Here is a 20,502-nt window from a genome sequence, read left to right as displayed (position 1 = left end):
TGCGCTGTGTCCCTGGGTTTTCAGCTGTTTCCACAAACCATGACTTCAAGGGAACCACCCATGTTGAGCTATAAATACCTTCTTGGGAGCACGAATTGTCTGGATGTGAGGGCGATCTGGCTGCGACATCTGTCACCCCATTGATCGCCAGGGTTGATTCGGCTGATCTGGCTGGCTAGGCGGGTGTCCCCTTCCTCCCTCAACGCTCCATGTGCGTCCCTCCCGAAGCTGCGCGCTCGGTCGAAGAGGACGACCTCCCCGATAGAGACGGTACCGTTCATCGGTCAAGGGTATACGGTAGCTGCGCTCCCCTGCTAGAACCTCCAAACAAGCTCAAGGTCCATTTGTAGGAGAACGTAGGGTAGTCAAGCTTCCAAGACTGCAGACACATCCAAGTGAGGCGCTGCATGGGGCAGTTTGCCATTGTTTTGTGTGTATGTAAACTGCTTTTATTTCCCCTTATCACTTCTTCAAATCCCCACTCACGTACAAATCCGTGAGCTGCTCATGTCACACGCACCACCCCACCCCAAACCAGGTAAAACTGGAATCCTTGGAAACGTAAATGTATTTTTCCCCACGTAAATGTGTTCTTCACCTGTGCAAGTGCTTGTCAGCCCAACAGCTAACAAGAGCACTGGGCTTGTAAGGTATAAACTATCTTCAGCTTCTACTGCCTTGAAAGCCAGGGGAGAAGGCTAAAGAGGTGACACAAGACAGAACGATAGAACAGGAACAGAACAGAATAACTTCCCTTGGAAAGGGACCCACAACAATCTAGTTCAGCTGCCTGTCCTCCTGAAGGGTTATGCATATTATAATTCAGTCTTGCAGGTAGGTTCAGAAGAGCTGACAGCCAAGGAAAACTAAGTGATCAGTTTTACAGGGAGCTCACAGCGTATTGCAGAAATTACAGGCTTAGACTCAAACCATGTGGCCAGTGAATGTGCAGTGTCCCTCCAAGGCAGCTTGTTAAAAAAAACCCAAACCCCAACTAATAAAAAACCCCAATCAAACGAAAAACAAACCAAAGTGCTTTCATTAAAAACTGAATAAAAAAGCAAGCAAGTCAGTCAGTCAGTGCTTCCTCAAGGACAACTTTATTCTGGGCAGGACATTTGCACAGAAAGAATGAAACAAGCATTTAGAATGTTTCTGAACAAAAACACTGAATAAACAAGAACCATTATTTCTCCACACCTGACAATTCCACACCCTCCTTCCATATTAAGTTCTAAAATGTTTTTTCAGTACATGTTTTCCTCCTCACATTATGGAACATCCTGCTCATATCAACAGCCATATCAGATACAGGAACACCATGGACTTTCTGGCTTTTTTTTTTTTTCCTTCTTGTTAACATCATGGCACTTACACACTACTTTTTGGAAAATCTGCATTACAGAGGTAAATGAATCCACTGTCAAAGACTCCTTTATTTTTACATGTTATGCCTAAACCTGAGAAAATGTAAACAGTACAATTCTAAAAACGTTTTCCACAAAGATGCTGCTAAATATTAAAGCACAAAGTAGTAGGTTACATATCATAAATTCTCAGATATGCTGCTTGTCCAGATTTCAGTATAGAAAGACCTCCATCTTTTCCATATCTGTATTGCACAGAGACAGCATGGTAAAATACATAAACTCCATCCTGCTCAAAAAGAACTTTTCCAGCTTCAGTAAGAATGTGCTTGAGTAAAGGATACAGCCATTACATCTAGATAATTTTCTCTCACTAAGTTAAAACTAGCTGTGATTCACAATGTTAAGATTATTAGCTTTTTCCCCAAAAATAAAGGGTTTAACTTAGGAAAGGAGGAGATATAAAAAAAAGAAAATTATAAGTACAACTTACTTTTCTAATCTTTTGACTGGACAGACTAAAGCCTGAATGCTATAGTCAAAAGAATCACTGACAGTCTGATAAAGGTTCAGAGACTACAGGCCAGGTTCAGGTTCATCCTGTGTTACTTGAACCTCACAGAGTTGTCCCCCTCCTCAGTGGAGAGCCTCAGCTATCTCCAGAATGTTAGTATGCTCTCAAATGAGACAGATTTCTTTTGACATGATTCTCACTCACCAAGGGTGAGTCACCTCACAACAAAGGAGCTCACACTTAGGTATGATGAATCCAAGCCTCAGCTGCCTGTTCTCATGACTTGTCTCCTTCCACTCATAGGAACTAAGACCAGACTACTTAAATAGCCTACTTAGGCCTAGGGATACTGGGATAGGTTCAGGGTGTTCCTTCTTGAGACAAATTAACTGATGATGAAATAAATTAAATTTTATGTAGACATAAATACAGGTATTTATTTCCAAGAGAAACAACTACCTTTCCAGTTCTATCACAAATATACATATTTCCCTTTCCACTAATCCACAGACACCCATCAGTGTGCGCTTCAGAAATCAAATGGCTGTTTTACTTTACTACCAAGCATTGGCATCACTGCTGTGGAAGCAGTTAGGTATGGTTTGGAGTTAATACTTGCTATGCCCAGATAACAGGGAAGCAGGACATACAAGATGTCTTTGGCATGTGTAAGTCTTTCATGCACACTTTTGCTCTCTCTTGTCTTGTACTGTCTCACTGTGGGCTGAGCCTACAGAAGCAAACAGTGACCAGTGCTCCCTGTGGTTCCCCCTGTAGCACTGAGCCAGCAGCCTACCCTAGGGTACAGTTTCCTCAAAATCCCACACGTTCACCATGGGAAGCACCAAAAAGGCCAGAGAATCTCTTCTCAGTCTCAAGACCACAGCAGCTGCCCCTTGTGTGTGCTGGCAGATTCCATGGAGAGGATCTCACTGACACACAAGCTATTTCAGTTCCTGTGACATGGCTGGAAGCTGAGAACTGCACCTGCTCTGATCCCTTTAGGCTGGATTTAAGTCTCATAAATAAACTATTTTCCTGAGCTGATCACAAAATGAACTCAGAAAGATAAGCATTTCTGCACACTCCTGCAGAGAGATGCATTTTCTCAGCACACTTCAGCTTTGGCAGCACTGCTCCAGAACACAGCTATGGAAGGTTTTCTCCCACAGCACTGAACAGTTTTATCTTTCTTCTGTAGAAGGAGGTGCAGAACAGACAAATGCTGACTGTGCTCTAGAAGAATCTTCTGCTGATGGCTGGACTCTGGCACTTCTTTCCAGAGTAGAAGTAAACCAGATTATGGGGATACATTCTTTTCTCTATACCTTGATATAAATCACACTCTCATAAACTGAGTTAAATTGCTCTTCAAAGAACTGTATCAATTTCAGTGAAATCAACCACAGTTTTACAACATTTTCTTAACAGGACCACAAAAGATCCCATTTTTTCCTGTAGAGCCTCTGGGCCTAATTTATGGAAGTTGACATATTCTTCCCATTGTAAAAGAAGATGCATTGAGTGAAAAAGAACTGAGTATAAACCTAAGTAAGGTTAGACTGACTCATTTCCTCTGGGTTGTTTTGTTTTTTTTTCCTTAAGTGATCTAGAACTGCAGTGATTTAAAACAGTTGTGAAAAATAAGTCAGCTGCATAGATCTTGTTTCCTTAAACTATGTTGCTGGCATATCATTAATATTTTGTTACTCTGAAACCAGTTTTCTTAGCTCCATTAATTTATTGTTAATACGTTCTTTAATATAGCTTCAGCTCTTACATTTGCAACAAAAGAAAAAGAAGAAACAGAATCTCTTTTTTCTCTTTAGAAATCATTAGACCATTTACAGGAATTTAACAGAGGTAGGTCCACATTCTATTTCATAGTGAACAATGCCAACGAACAACTTTTAAGCAGGAAAAAGGAAGACTGCATCAGAAAATGGATCTACAGAAGAGAATTTACCCTTCACCAAACAAGAGTAAGATTTGGTAAAATTTGAATAGCAGTCCAACAACAAACCTTTCAAAGGCAAAAATAAATTTAAAAAAGGTGCCTCCCAATATCTTTTAGCAGTCTCTCAGTAACTGTGACTGTGAAGGAGTTTAGACTGTTAAGTCGCTCACTCCTCTGATGTCAGTATGAAGCAAAAAGCATAGGACAACAGAAGTGTGGCACTGAGACATGGCATCACTTGAATTTACACAGCCTCAATTAGCACATAAAACTTCAGAAAATGTCTAATGAATGCCCCTTCCTCAGTACTTCTCCTTCACTGCAATATTGCACCATGGTTTTTTTTAATCCACTTCTATAAAAAAGTTGAGTCTAATAAAAAATTTAAATTTTTTTGAAGTTCATTATAAAAATTTACTGTATAAAAATGCCTAATACCCTAAGCCTTATATACAAAATGCATCACTTTTATGAAAATAACTGGACCCAAGTATATAACAAAACATTTTTTTACAAAAAGGTACAAGATTGCATTCAGATTAATGCAAAGAAGTTAAAAAACTCTTCAAAATGTCTCATTCATGGAAGGTATGTTCCTTTTAAATGTACAGGCATATAAACCAGTATGAATGGTCCCACACCGGACACCGTTTCGGGGATGCACACACTGCTCAGAGGGCACTTCCCAGGTCACCGGTGAGCGCCGTACTTCGCAGACCAGTCAACGCGCCCGTGGATCGGCTCCGCTGCCGGAGGGAGAGGCATTAACCGCGGCGAGCTTTTGGTAGGCGAACTGAACGACGGCCATCCAAGAAGGGGTCTGACTGATGTCACAGACGCAAAATCTAAAGGACAAAAAATGCTTTGATATAAAGGTTCAGTGACAGCTGTTCATACGGAACAACAACTGGGTGCAGGTCCAGATCCTTACTTCTTCAGGAGGTTAGTTTCCTTTTTTAACAAAGTTTGCTGACGTGAAACAACAGCAGACCCAATCCCTAAAACCTTGCAGACACAGAGTATTTACATCACTGATTTGGCAAGTGTGAATTCTGTGCCAGCTCTCACACCAACCTATAGGTCCCATTGAAATACGCTGTAGATAAACCTACATATTTAAGAAACAAAAGTAAACACAAACCAAATCCTCCTCCATATGAAGTTCTGCAAGGTTACAAACAATACTTCCAGTCACTCATATACTGACAAATAAAATAAAACAAAGATAAGTAGTTCAGTGCTGCATACATACAGCATTACTGGAGTACTGACCAAGGGACCAAGAGAACTTTAGTACTAGACTTACCGGAAGGTGGGTCCACAGCTGGTGCTAACTGAACCCTCTGCCCAGCAGAACCTACTTCCTTCTTCAGAAATGAAGGGACATAAGCATTCGTTGGACCACTTGATCCTATGGGCCCTGAAAGAAATGGCAAGGAACACTTGAATACAATGGATCTCCCATACTGTCAACAGGAGACACAAGATGTCTTTGTATGTGCCCTGAAGGACCATTTTCAAGACCATGCCTGATCATGGACTGACCAAAACAAGAACTTAATTGAAGGCACTTGAAATCCACAGCTCCTATATATACACCTCCTGTATTCAGGAGACTGTCAGCATCAGACTGTATTAGAGATGAATGGAAAACATGTACAAATTGTACCTGTCAGAGAGAATGGCAGTTCTCTCTGACATCTCAGCTTTTTCAAGGTTCCTCAAAGCTTTCAAAACTCAGCATTTCAATTGGAATTATCTTGCTTGACTTTCAGCAACTATGTGCTAAGGATATATTGACTCATGGTTTCTATGTAGTGAGTCTGCGGCTTTGGTGCTACACAAAGCTCTTAGTGAAGCCTGTGAGAGCACAACTTAATGTGGTACAGATTCACATTTCAAATGTTGAAAGCCAGCTACACAACTTGTCCCTGAGATGAGCAGGAACAGATTTGACTGATCTGTAGGATAAGCCATAGAAATGGAACAAAACAGTCCAGAGTTATAGCACAGAAGGCCACTAAACAAGATATCATGCACAGAGCAGGGCCATCACACATGTGCCTATGCTGTACTAGAGCAGTGGCAAAGCCTATTGTGGGAAATGATGGTAATAAATAAAAAAAAGAAAAAACATCCTGTGCTGCTACAAAAGAAGCAAAAGCTTGTAAAAGAGCCAGGAAGGAGACATGATATGTATATAAAGGTTCCCATGTAGTTTAGCTATTTACACTGTTCTCCCATCTTGAATCTTTAAAGAGAGATTTTCTGATTAAATTACATCCAAAACTTTTTAAGTTGTTGTTTTGGTTTCTTTTAACCTGAGTTTCTAGAGGCCCAAAATGCTTCTTTGGGCCAAGATTCAACACAAACTTTGGCAATAAAACACTTTCAAAACAACATATGCAAAAGAAATATGGCACTGCAGAACTGTATCACATGAAAACCTGAAGCCACGGTTTAGAGAGGAAATACAGAGATGCAATCTAAAAACATCAGCATGTTATTAACATGTTATATCTGATAAAAAACTAATGTAAAAACCTACAAATTAATTACTTCAACTCAACCAACAGTGATTGAATACCTGAAATACCAAATGCCAAAAAAAAACTGAAGAAGAAAGACTGAAGAGTTTTGCTTTTTGTCGGAATTTTCAAACTGTAATTACTACATTATTTTAAACAACATCAATTGAAAGACACAATGATAGATTTTCTTTGCTTAATTCATGTAATAAGAGTGGTGTGTATGACTAGTTCAATTTATACCAGCTTCCTCGTGTAATGACAGCCATTTATGTGCCAGGTGTACTAAAACAGCTTGGAAACGAGAAAACATGACTTAAAGAAAGTGAAAGTAGGATGAAGTATTTCAGGATGAACTAAGACGTCCAGCGTTCTATGCATGGGGTACTTCAGACTAGTGAGGATTCATCAGAAGAAATTACTATGTTTCAGTTTAAGGCAGTCTCCCAAAGAAGAGAGCTCATAATCGATTTTAACACAAAGAACTGACAGGGTAAGCAGGCGTCTTCAGAGCTGACAACATTCTGGAAACGGATGACTCTAAAATACACCAGTGGGGAATTGCACAGACATCACTTATTATCATTTCTCAGAGTCTTAAGCACACCTTCTTACCTGAATTCATCCTGTTGGTAGTACTTCCTTCCAAACCAGAGATTTTCCCAGACAAACTGGAACTGGGCCAGTGATTAGATGGAACAGATTCTTTGTTTGAAGTGGAGACTATGCTGTTCCTGGTGCTTATTCCTATATTGCAAAAATGCAAAGATTACTTCACTAAAATCCCTGTTGCCATACAGGCCCACATTCATTCCACCTGATGCACAATCTTAGAGCAGATGTCTGGTTCAACTTAGCCAAAACCTCTCCCCTCTCCATAACTCTCTGAGTCACTCTCCATCCTCTCATAATACAGGAATGCTGGAACTAGCCACAGACCCTAATCCTGCAGACATCACAACGTAAGTAGTTCCACTAGCATCAATGGCTGCTTATATCACAGGACAGGGTCCTTACCTCAAGGCCACAAATGTTCTTATGTCACAGAAAGTGAACCTTGCTATGTACATGAAATCTGTGCTTCCAATAAAAGCACAGATTTTATTGTAACTCGAGAGGCAATAATGGCAATTACATTTCTCATAGTACTGTACTCTTCTTTGTCTCTACTGAAACCTAAGATTATGCAAACAGTTTGCACTACAGTTCAGATGACACCTATTATTTGTATTTAATATAGCTCCCATATTTAAGCAGGGTGCCAAACATTCAAAGATGCACTCACAATTTATGATATGGCTAAAGCAGTATTGGAATCAATGTGTTTGACAATCTTCTCTAGTAAAACAAGTTTTAGCTACCAAAACCCTATCTAAGTGAGACATTTTGAAGTCAATTATTATTTCAGGAAAAAAAAATGAGTTTGCTGTCACAATACCTTCTAGTTTGCTTAATTAATTTTGAAGAAGCAGTACTACAAATGAATAAACAGCTAACACTACCTTTATGAACAGAAATTATGAGAAAGAATATACTCATATTCATCTCATTTTATATACTGGCAGACAAGCTGTCTGCCTCCTGTACTTCATCCTGCCTCAGCACTGGTGTCAGTATAGCAGAGGTTATCATGAAGACAGGCACGTGATTCTCTACAGAGACACAGATCTGCATTTTACTTAACTCCAAACTACAGCAAAGCACATTCCCACTACTAGTTTGCCTGTTGTTCATGATACTGTACGCTCATGAGGTAAACACACGGCACTTTCTTTTCCAGTTCAGAAGACCAGTCTTATACTTTTTAGGTAGACAGGCAATAGTTTGGCACATATACAATATATATTGGCACATAATACTTAAGACATTTTCTAACTCATTTCCAAGTATAAAGTATCCATCAGGAGGAAGAAGTACCAACAGTCCTGTCCCCTTGTTTCTACTGCTAGACTACCAGAATGTAGTTTGCGTCATGGCCATCTACACTATAAGCTCTTTCTGTCCTCGTGTTCTTTGAGCAGTAGCCACCCCCTCCACAAGTTCAAAGGGTAAGAGCTAATTAACCAATGACTATTTAACAGTCCTGTTGGATGTGCAGGAAGAAAAGGAAAGTACTTTACTAACCAGGTCGATACCTAGAATGGTTTAAGTAGTGTTGCTTTGCTGCAGAAACTCGCAGTGTAGGAGTGTCCTGCCGCAAAAAGGTCGCATGGGAAGTTCGTGCACTGCTGCCAGAGCCTACAGCATCCAAAGGCTTCAGGTCCAAAATGCTTTCAAATCTGCAATTCAAAAATTGGTATGTATAGTCCAATTCTTACAGCACATGTATATTCACAGCTGACTTTTTCACCTACACCCCATCTCCAGGAATCATTTTCTTGTAATGTGTTTGCTACACCATAAACACACAGGCAACGGGGAATATTATCAATCCGAATCATGCAAGTGTCCCTGAAAATCAGATTTATGCTTCTAGCTTCCTTATATACTGCTTTTAAAGTTTTTATAAAGCACTCAGTAAGTTTCTCTCTTCTGTATACTATTATCCATGGAAACTGTAGCTTAGACTCGTCCAAAACAGTTTATATGCATGGAATATGTCAAAATGGTCCACATGTAAAATCGAAAGTATATATTAAAAAATTAACTTGGGGAGACTTAAGCCATTTATAATTTTCAGTGGAAAAAAAAAAAACCACAAAATTGTATAGATATACATTTCTAGATACAAAGAAAGCATGAAGAGCAACATTACTAAGAAAGAGGAAAGGAGCAAAGAAATAGACCAAATAGCACATACACATAAAAAACCCCTTACCTACAAAGAGTTTCATCATTCTGCCTCTTCTTGCTTTTCAAGTCCATTCTCATGATGGAAGAGCTGAAATCAAGGTCTTCCAAATCATCCCAGTCTTCAGAACTCTTAACTGTCCTGGGAAGATGTCCCCATCTTCGCCTAGGTTTTGGTTTAAGTTCACCATTTATATTCTCAGACCCAGCAGATGTTTTCTGTTATAAAGATTGAAAAGAAACAAACCCACAGGCTTAGACCACAATCTAGGTGACAGGAACAAAGAAGACTTTTTTTCCTCTACCTCAAAGAGTAATAATGGTAGTAGGGCTGTAACAACACAATCTTCAACTTCCATTAAACATGCTAAGAACACAATCTGTAGCCTGCTGATATTATTCTCTATCTTCTGCATTTTGTCCTGTCCAATAGCATCTTGAACCTACAGAAGAAGAAATTTCTTGGGTCTCAATTCCAATTCTGTTCATGTTCCAGTATGCACCTCCCAAACGATTACCTTATGCTCAATTTTTACTTCTAGACCCATGCTGGGAATATAAAACTGCATGAACACTTATGTTTCCACAAGCCTATGTCTATTGACATTTTTTTTTTCTCTTGCAGGACAGCACAGGCACAAGTTTGTGTCTCTTCAGTCATTTAGACTCAGCAGTACATTTTGACTTTGTATGACACTGGTCAGTACAGACCCTGCTTATGACTGACTCTGTAGCAGCAGCATTCACACTGTCTGCTCTCATCACCTATTTTGTGAATCCAGTCTCCTCATTAGAAGACAGAAAGGGTACATTCTCATGCTGAAAGAAGAATCTGTTGGTTTCCATGTCCAGTATGGATGACCAAAGGGACTCCCAGTCAATAAATTGGATGCCTTAAATGGATGAAGGCAGTAGTCTCCTTTCCCTCATTTCAATACTATTTAGCTTCATACTTTTATCTCTGGCATCAATCCCGTTAATATTTTGAACACTATACATTCGTATGAAATCAGTGTCATCCTGTAAGTGGTGCAGGTGTAAAGGGTACCACAAAATGGCTCTAAAACAAGAAACTGACTTGCTTGTTTTACAGCAACTGGATTTAGATTTCAATAGAGGAAGTTCCAGTTTCTAGCAGTTGGAACCATTTTTTAGTTCCACTCACTGTCCTTTTAGTGAAGTACAAGAACCTTGAAAGAGAACAAGAAAAAGAAACACAAGACAAAAAGTCAGGCAGTATATCAGAAAGCTTATCTTATGCTAGATGGACCTTTACCTGCTGAGGAACCTTATTGTGTATTGCAGGCAGAAGAACCTGGTTAGACTTGTCCTCCTGTAAATAGTTACTGGGCGCAGCTTCAGAGTTGTCCGTCTTACATGCGTACACCATGTGCTGAGAAGACTGGCTTTGTTGAAAAGACCTTGATGAAATTCGGGCATGAGGTTTCAGAGGGGGCTGTGCTGGAGGGACAGGCTTAATATGCAGAGATAATTTGTTATGCAGTTCCTTTTGTTTTCCCAGTTCCTGAATGCCCAGGGCATGCCCAACCTGGAAGTACGAGTATCGAAGTGCCTAAAAAGTAATAAAGATGTTAGGCTTAGAAAACCGAAGTTTTCCATTTACCCCAGTCCTATGTGTCAGCACAAATTTAATTTCCTTCTTTTGTGGGGTAGAAAACAGCAGAAGATCCATATCTCAACACTGATTCTACTGAGCAAAATCCACTTCAGAAAAATGTTGCAATAGTAGGGAATTTTCAAGAGATATTGAATTATCAAATCCTCTGTGGACTACTACAGAAGGAAAGGTTCTGCAGAATTAAAGTAGTTAACCAGGTATATGGCATCTAAAGGCATGTTTCATTACATGCTGTCTCTTCACGTGTGTGTGTGTGAAACACATCCCTCTCATAATTACAGATTCAGCCAGCAAAACTCAATAACCCCAGAAACATCTCCTCTATTCTCCATTTCTAAGACTGAATTAAGCGAAAGAAATACAACCCTTATGGAAATCAGCCTCTACCTCTTCTGACAAGTTAGTAAAGTTAGTTAGTAGAAGTACTTTTATCTGCCTTACAAATAATTAGGAAGTTGTCAGTAAAGGCAATTAATCTATCTTGCTGTTTCAGGCACACTCATCTTCCCTTCCCAAAGACTTCTTACTGCAAAAAGCTTCTAAATTTCGGATTCCTCACTCTATTTATACTTCACTGTAAAACATTTGTTAATACTCTTAATAGTGTTACAGTCAGTGTTTTTTATTCTTCATTACCTTTGAGAGTTCTTAATCTATTTCACTTTTTAACTGTTTTCATTAAATTTCAAGCTTTTAAGTGCAATTTGTACTGAAGGTCCAGTTAAATCACAAAGATTCAGCTATGGCCCTTGAAGTCAAGTGTCAAGAATCCCATCTGTTTTCCAAAAGGTGCCCTGCTCATTGTATTAGTTGAGTACTACCCAAAACCAGCAGCTACCACCACCTGTACGTGCAATACTGATGACTTGGGCAATGCTTATGTACCGGATGTTGGAACATACCTGCAATGCACTTAAGCTGAGGCTGCCCAGCAAAAGCAAGCCTTATCCAGGCAAGACTGGGATGGAGGAACAGAGAGCAAGGTGGACTAACAGCTGGCTGAAAGGTCAGGCCCAAAGGGTGGCAGACAGTGCAACAAAGTCTTGGTTGGAGCCCAGGAAGTATCTGTTCCCCAGAGGCAAATACTTTGCTCCAACACCGCCATTAACGATGTCGCTGGTGGTGCAGAGTGCACCCTCAGCAAGTCTGCTGATGACACAAGTAGAAGGAAGGGCTGACACACTGGTCAGCTGGGCTGCCACCCTGCAGGACTTGGGCAGCCTGATGAAACGGGATGACAGGAGCCTTACCAATTTAACAAGGCTAAATAGCAAGTCCTGGGAAGGAGTAACCACATGCTGAGGTCAGCCACCTGGAAAGCACCTTTGCAGGGAAGGACCTGCTAGACACCCAAGCTGAACATGCAACAGCTACCAAATATGCCCTTGCTGCAAATAAGACTAAGTCCTGGGCTGCCAGAGCAGAAGCACTGCCAGCAGGTCACCAGCAGTGATCCTTCCTCTCTGTTCAGCACAGGTGAGGCCATGCCTGGACTCCTGTATCCAGTTTTGGCCTCCCCAGAAGAAGAAAAGAGATAGACATAGTGGAGAGAGTCCATCAAACGGCCACAAAGGTGATTAAGGGCCTGGAGCATCTCACATATGAGCAAAAACAGAACTGGGACTGTTCTGCCTGGAGAACAGAAGGTTATTGAGGATCTTATCAAAGTATGTAAAAAACCAGAAGGGAAAGTGCAAAGTAGATTGAGCGAGTCTCTTTTCAGGTGTGCCCAGTGACAATGGGCACAAACTGAAACACAGGAAGCTCCTTTTGAACATCAAGAAACACTTTTTAACTCTGAGAGTAACTGAGCACTGGCACAGGCTGCCTAGGGCAAGGTGATGGAACCAGATTCCAGTCATTCTGTGACACAACACAATGAACACTGCATCACAGCCTTCCGCCATACATCCTACCTTCACTCTGCTGCTATTCACAGTGACTGGATTATACTTAATTCAAGTGTATTTACATGCTGCAGTCACACCTTTGATTAATGAGCACATACCCCAAGCAGCTGATGTTCCATGCAAAAGATTAATTATTCTCTCTTAATTACCCTCTTTTGTCTCTCAAACTGTTCTTCGATTCTCCTCCTTCTAAGAACTGCACCCCTGAGCAACTGCTAAATGACTTCTCATTGCATTAAAAGAAAAAAATCACAAGCAGACAAAAAGAAAATTAAATCAAACCTGACTAGCTGTTGGCCGCTTTTTGGGGTCCCACTGCAGCATGTCTCTCATGAGCTGCACTGCTTCACTGCCAGCATTAGGTATGAGAGTTTTTAGGTTGTTAGGTACACACTGAGGCCAGCGAAAATTCATGGAAGCTGAAAGTTGGTAGCCTTCAGGCCAGTCGTTCTGGAAGAATGAGATTTTCAAACACAGAAGAAGTTCAGCTGTAAAGTATCAGTGCCTAAGCACACTAGCACATATTCTACCAGTAACAAACAGACTGTGTCCAGCTTACTCTAGTCTTATATAGAAAATTTCATTACGAATCTTCACCCCAAACCTCTGGTGAGAGGTGAGTCTTGCTGTACATCTGACAGAGTCAAAAGGCACAAATGGAATCAGGAAATAGGAATCTTGCCATTATCCCAATTTTTAGCCTCTTAAACCACAGGTTTTTATGCAATGTACAAGAGAAAATTAAATTCCCACCTAATGAAATCACAGTCTAAGGACTTTGTTTTCTGTGCAGGGGTCTATTTCTCCTCCTCTATGTGTCAGGTATAGCATAATTACTGTACAGAAATGCTTACTGCACAGAAAATAGGTTTTAATATAGTTTATTATTTCTGAGATCAATACCACAAATTAACAGTAAGGAGGAAAATTTATTATTTTATGCTTACTGCTACCATGCCATTGTGTATTGTAGAACAGTTCCAGGATTACTGCAGTCTGGAATATCACTTCAGTTACCTTTTTTGGCGTCCCTAAGACTTGGCAAATTTTGAATATAGTATCAATTTCACTGGCGCCTGGGAAGAGAGGCCTCAGCGTGTAAACTTCTGCCATTATGCAACCAACAGCCCAAATATCTATTGGAGAGCTATAGCAGGTGGATCTCAGAAGTACTTCAGGAGCCCTGTACCTGTAGAGGAAATAAAGAAAAGGAAATCCCACCAATCAACACAATTCAAACATACATGAAATTGCTCACCACTTCATTCTTTGCTATTAAGAGCAAACGTTCTCTAAAAATCTCCTCTCCTCTTCTGTACACAGACTTTCTTTCTTTTTTTGATTAAAACTACATAATCTTCTGTAAACTCTCTCACACCTTCCTGACACAACAATCCTAGCACATTCCCACCTGCCTTACTACACTCTTCCTTTGCTGTTGCTATCTGTAAACTATCTTGCACTAACTGCAGTTTTTCAAATTACACGAAGCTTAATAAAAGTTTCATAATGAGGAGGCATCAAAAGTAGTATAACAATCAGCACGAATTCAGTACTGTGCTACTTTCAAGCACTGACTGCAAGTTCCTACAATATAAGTGAGCACTAGCACTTACCATCTTGTGGATACATAATCAGTGTAAGGAGGTCGAGATCGGATTTCTCGGGCTAAACCAAAATCTGCAATTTTCACAAGTTCTGGTCCCATGCAAAGCAGGTTTTCAGGTTTCAAGTCCCTGTGAAAGAACCCTGAAATTCAAATGAAATATTAATGTGGATTGCAATGTCACTCACAGCTGTATCCTTTATTTTCCAACTGGATTGTTTCACTTTAGCTCTTTAGCATTGAAGCTGGAATAGCACACAGATATCGAAGTCCTATGTGATCAGCAGAGCTGATCAGTACAGTGCTGTTCAGTTAGGTTGTGAAGAACAGTATACACAAGCTGGCTATCTTGTAACAATTCAGAGCACTTATTCAGACAGCTCTCTTTCAAGTGGCACTTCCCTAACATAAAAAAATTTCCACCATTTTAATGCTAGTTTCATTCTAACTGGAAACTGTCCAATGAAGTAATCAATCAATTACATAAGATGTTATTTTAAACAGAGTATATATTTAAAAGAGGGGGTTTTTTGCACTTCAAAGTTCTTTTTAAATCTGAGAACCTATCTGCAAGCACTGAGCTACTCAGCACCACGTAAGAGGATCTCAAACTGATAATGAATAAATGTTTGGCAAGAGCTCTTTTAATACAAATGAGAGAAGAGGGCTGGTGTATCACTGACTACTGTCTCTGAAATTTGCTTCCACCATTAGCCCAGCAATCTTGCTCTTATGCTTCTTTCTTGCAAGCACCTACCACGGTTCCAATATAGAGCTCCCTCTGCAGTACCTAACTGAAGCTCTCCCAGCTCCTTTCCAGAGACTCCAACATGCTTACCTTTTCCATGGCTTTGAGTATGTTCCCACAGAGAATGGACTAAACATTGACATAGGATGTGTCTACATTGTCCAGTATAACTAGATTAGCTTTTGTTTGTCAGATTCATGTATAACAGCACTGCAGACACAGTGCTGTAGGTATCTACTAACCAGAAGACTGTCTCCTTCCCAGGGATGTTGAGTGGATATTCTGGTGCCAGCCTGAATTACTGCTTCTTTGTGAAAGGAATCAGGGAAAGCAATCAAGGCTGTTCTTAGCATTTAGTACAATCAGTTCTGTATTTTGCTGCACAGACATGCACCAACAGAATGCTTGTGAGGCAATTTATTTAATGACAAAATTGTAGAAAGAGTAATCCATTGTGTACTCAAATATAAAAAGATGCTTAAGAGTTTGAATGTACAAAGAATGTAAGAAATTTACTTGACAAGCATTTCCATGCAACACAGGAGCAGAATGCAGAAATAGAGGGGAAAAAACGTGGTTTTTTCCAAAACTGTTGTGGAGAGCATCTTGGGACATTCATTCTTACACCATGAGCCTGTTGGGCTTGCCAAACACTTCCAGGTGTTCTTAACTACAGATTTGCAACATCTTGGCAGAAATACAAGTCTAGTGTGGTAGCAGGTCAGTGAAGAAGACAGTTTTGACATAGAACTGCTCAGTCTTAACAGCTATAGTTAAGTTAAATAGCAATAAAAGATGTTCTGAAATGCTGTGATCCATTTGACAATTAATTGAAAAAAGCTGGCTTAGAGTTTTGCAAATCAATCATAGTATTTTTCTGTGTTTACATATTATGCATGTCACTTAAAAAGACTCGAATTTATAGTTAGGTTTCAGATGAGTATCCAAGCCCCATTAGAAGAGTGAATAAAGTCATTAGCTGGAAAGTATTTTGTAAAACACAGTTAAATGTGTTCTTCAAGTGAATTGTAATGCTGTTCCTTATAAGCATTTCGCTTCCAGGACTCTGACCACTGATGTCAGCTCTCTTCCAATAACCCAGAGAGCTGTCCAGCAACAGACCCTTCAGTGTATCTAGCAGATAATATTGCAGAGGCCAGCAAAAAACAGTGAGGAAGCTTTTGTTAAAATAAGGTGTTTGTTTTGAGATTTTTTTATTAGTTAACTGGGTCTCATTACTACTGGCTGGTACATCAGCTTTAGCTTTTACCATTTTTATAAATATTAGTTGAAAGCCCATGCAATGAAAGCTGCTTGTCACTCGGACTTTACTACTTTAAATATATCTTCTAGAAAATATGTTTTATTTAGGTATCTGCATGTACCTTGAGAAAAAAGTAATTTCTTCTTTATTCTCAGTCTCAGGGGACCTTTAAATCTATCAAGGAATGTGTTCACTAACATCCAACGAGTCTGAGAAAGGCCAGCTGCCAGACTGAAAAAGTTGAAGTCTACAGAAAAGGAACTGAGAAGACTTCCAGAATGAAGTGTTAGGCAACTATAAAATACAGGTGTTTTCAGTCATCTGAATCTCTCATACAGAGCCATTCTTTTGATCATTCCTTCTACTAAAGTTAGTAATGTAATTGCTTGTGTATTAATCAAAAAACTTACACAAACACTATCTGTCTCTAATTCAGAAGGTTTATAGCTAAAACGTAACCTACCATGCTTATGAATAAATGCAAGCCCTTGGAGGATCTGATACATAATATTCCTAACTGTAGACTCAGGGAACAGTTTGTTTCTGTGGAATAAAAGGGAATAAATAAATATTAATGACTAAATTCATACATTAGCTTATGCTATCTAATGAACCAAAGATAAAAGGTAGCAATGACAAATAAAACTGCTAATCAGCTTTTCGTATTTGCCTACTTTCTTTTCTAGTTACAGAAGAATTTCTTAGTTCCTCTACAGTCACTTGGCACAAAACTGGCCATTTAATTAAGAATTAAGGAAATAAATCACATTCTTAAAGGTTTGACTTACACAATGTTAAAGAAGTTCATGGCCTAGCTAAACTGTAGAGAGTGTGATGCAAAGCATACTTTTAGAGACATCTGGGCTTTTTGCTTTCATAAGAAGGTAGGACATCAAGCATTTCTGTGAAATTCCCAAAGATAATTGGTTTCTGTCATAGACTTGAACCATTTCTTCCAAGTTCATTATTTCATATTCTCTCTCTCTCTCTCTATATATATATATATAATTTTTATATATATATATATATAAATTATATATAATTATGTATATCCATACATATGTGCCCAATTAAGTTAACTGTTTTATATACCTGTGCATGCATAGTAAGCATTTTTATGCTTAGAAAGGTATTTCATGTGGCATTCACATAGATATGTATGAACTGTAACAATAACCTCACTTTGTTAAATCAAGGAAGATTCTTGTCAGCTGCCAGGCTGACACTATGGTCCATAGAGAGAAACAATTCAAAGCAGGAAATTTTGCCCTCAGTTATCCTCTGGTATATGTTATCATGGCCCAAAGGCTAAAATTAAGACTCTTAACACTCCAGCAAATATCAAAAAGTTAAATTTTATTCAGAATGCTGACAAATGAAACAAGCAGTCTTTGGTCATGTCAGTTCAAATTGCAAGGAAAAATAATTCCTGGAAGCAATCCAAAATTTGACACCTCTTGATTATTGTTCCAACTACTTTTTATTTATTCATTTATTCGAGGAAGCCATAAGAGGTGGTGAGACCACTCTCTTATAAAAAAGCACCACTGGAGTACTTACATAGAAATCAGAAGTTCCAGGTCCAAGGTCTCCTCAGTGTGAGGACTGTTAAAAACCCACAGCTCCTACCTCTCAAAAGAACACACTACTCCCCTACCACACCAACGTGGGACAAGACACTGGAAACTCTCACTGGACTGGCTGAGATATGCTCAAAGGTGACAGTCACAGCTCCTACTGCAGCCTGCAGCTTTAAGCTATAGTGATCCAAGCCTAAACAAATGATCCAAAGTCCTTTGAACAGTATCAAGGGTGTTAAAAGCACATTACACAAGTAATTAATTTACATGAGGATGGGTGATGCTGTTACATACCTCTCTTTCATTAACTGATAAAGATTTTCCTTCATGTATTCAAACACAAAATACAGATGATCATTTTCCCTGATAACTTCTTTCAGCTTAACCACATTGGCATGGTTTAATTTCTTCAAAGACTAGAAACAGAAAATACAAACAGGATTTTATAAGAGTCTTAATATAGTGAAGGAGAAAAAAAACCAACCCCCAATTTATTTCACTGTTAAGGAAGGATTAACTTCAAAAACTCTTTGGCGTCTTAAATAATCAGACAGCTCTGAGAACAAAGACCAGATCTCCAAGCATTACCACATACATATACAGTCTATGCAGCAATTTAATGTGCTGCTCATTCAAAAGCCAGCTATCTGCTGTCACTGTAAGCACCAAAACAATAGCATTTTCTCTGTAATAAACTTCCTAATTCACACTCTTCTTGCACCTGCATTGGCATCAGTCAGAGTCAAGATTAAAAACAACCCTGGAAAGTCTTCCTTGGTATTGTGGATTAACTTTTGCAGGCAGTTGAGCTTGTTCAGCCCTCCAAGTGGGATGGGGAAAATAATCAGAAGGGCAGAAATTGCGACAACTCATAGGCTGAGATACAGAGTTTAATGGGTAAAGCAAAAGTCAAGAATGCAAGCAAAGCAAACTATGGAATTCATTGACTGCTTCCCATGGGCAGGCAGGTGCTCAGCCACCTCCAGTACAGCAGCTCTGTCACATATAATGGTTACTTGGGAATCAAATGCCATCACTCTGAAGGTCTCCTGCTTCCTCCTTCCTCTCCCAGCGTTTGTTGCCCAGCACAATGTCACATGGCACGTCTCTTTGGTCAGCTGTCTTGGCTGCGTCCCTTCCCAGCCTTTTGCCCACCTTCAGCCTACTCACTGACAGGGAAGCATGAAAAACAGAGGGGCACTGCTCAACAATAACTAAAACATACCTGTGTTGTCAAGACTGTTTTGGTCAGAAATCCAAAACAAAGACCCACAGAAGCTGCTACAAAGAAAACTAACTCTACCCTAGCTAAAACTAGCAAATTTGGGTCTTGCTTCTTTTTTCAGATTTTCAGTGTATTTGATGTCAACGGTAAGAAAAATGGCCTAGGTTTTCTGCATGTTTTCAGTGCTGACTATAAATTAAGGAGGCCCCTACACCCTACCCCAATGTTTTGTTGGCATCAGAACTTCATGCTGTATGTCAGTCCCCAAGCCAACTACAGAGAAACAACTGCACGTACAAAAGCTAATGCTGCACAACGGGCATGTGTTCTCAAGCTCTGAAAAACAAGCACCAATCAGCTCCAGGTGTTGTGACAGGAAAGTTCTCACTCACACACCCCTCAGTGCAGGGAGGAAGCGCTCTCTACAACTAAATATTTTTTGTAAGACTACAGAATTTCAGTAAGTGTTTTTTATAAGACTACCGACACCCCCTTCCAATGCAGAGTCAGGAAACAGAACTGTAATGTCATATGGTACATCTCACTTTGGGAGTAGTGTTTTGACACAAGAGTTGTAAAGAATTTGATGTTACCCCCAAATGTGACAGTGATCACTAAATCTGAAGTCAACCATTGAACAAAACAAGTACCTTAACCTCTCGAAGGTTCATGCACTCCTCCCAGGAATAAAACTTTCTCTTCATTCTACAAAAGTAGAGAGGAAAAAAATGAATTCAGTTCTTCCATGAAAATAGAAGATGCTAGCTCATTTGTCAAAAAACTTTACATCTCTAGACAAGATACAGTCAAGCTGATTTACTAGAATACGAACTCAAATAGAATTACAGTCAAATAACAGTTACTATTACACAGGATTGCATTTTTCTGTATATATATCTTGCTGAAAATAATTCAGAGCCTCCAACAAGCCCAGGCATGCTATTTTTCTTTCTGATGTAGCAATGTGGTAGAATAGAGTCTAACTGTAAAAAGAACAGGGGTAGTTTTGACAGTTTTGAAACAAATCAAATGAAGATCCAATCACTTCACTGGGTCTCCAATTTTATCATATTCGCCTTGCCCCTTTTCTCTATTTTTGATTTCTCTGTGATTTTAGTATTTTGCTGTATTTCCACATTTTCCTTTGTCCACTACTCCTCATGTTTCTCCTTCCCTTGCAAGGTACATCTATCATGCCAACTGCTTTTCAAATTCTGCTTTCCCTTCAAGCTTATAAGCAACTCTGCTCTAACAGAAATAAACTGTGTGACAGTTTTCTCCCAAGCCAGATTGCAACTCTGAACACAGTATTTGTGTGTAATGGATGGTTCTGTGTCTTCATACACATTTTGATTACCACTAAGTTCTTTGAGA

The 20,502-nt window shown here is 39.5% G+C and overlaps 1 protein-coding gene across 11 annotated transcripts in view; it reads right to left on the bottom strand.

Annotated features, from left to right (window-relative positions):
• Positions 1–1,081: 1,081 nt before the first annotated feature.
• CILK1 (ciliogenesis associated kinase 1) overlaps positions 1,082–20,502 on the bottom strand; it is a 26,210-nt gene continuing 6,789 nt past the window's right edge. For 10 of the 11 annotated variants that reach the window (XM_041410642.1, XM_041410638.1, XM_041410641.1 and 7 more), the window contains 12 exons: positions 19,779–19,833; positions 18,198–18,319; positions 16,787–16,866; positions 14,322–14,454; positions 13,723–13,894; positions 12,988–13,155; positions 10,433–10,729; positions 9,185–9,375; positions 8,491–8,645; positions 6,982–7,113; positions 5,145–5,258; positions 1,082–4,683 (listed from right to left, as the gene is read on the bottom strand). In XM_041410642.1, coding sequence (XP_041266576.1) covers positions 4,529–4,683; positions 5,145–5,258; positions 6,982–7,113; positions 8,491–8,645; positions 9,185–9,375; positions 10,433–10,729; positions 12,988–13,155; positions 13,723–13,894; positions 14,322–14,454; positions 16,787–16,866; positions 18,198–18,319; positions 19,779–19,833 — 1,774 coding nt within the window. In that variant the 3' untranslated portion in view covers positions 1,082–4,528. Of the gene's footprint in view, positions 4,684–5,144; positions 5,259–6,981; positions 7,114–8,490; positions 8,646–9,184; positions 9,376–10,432; positions 10,730–12,987; positions 13,156–13,722; positions 13,895–14,321; positions 14,455–16,786; positions 16,867–18,197; positions 18,320–19,778; positions 19,834–20,502 lie in introns of those variants that run through there. The other variant, XR_005953139.1, reaches the window with a different exon arrangement.

Source organism: Onychostruthus taczanowskii, unplaced genomic scaffold (genome assembly GCF_017590055.1).
Source record: "Onychostruthus taczanowskii isolate IOZ18803 unplaced genomic scaffold, ASM1759005v1 scaffold33, whole genome shotgun sequence".
In the NCBI taxonomy this organism is placed as follows: Eukaryota; Metazoa; Chordata; class Aves; order Passeriformes; family Passeridae; genus Onychostruthus; species Onychostruthus taczanowskii.
The sequence above is the reverse complement of the archived record's forward strand: the minus strand, read 5'-3'. Positions and strand labels throughout refer to the sequence as shown.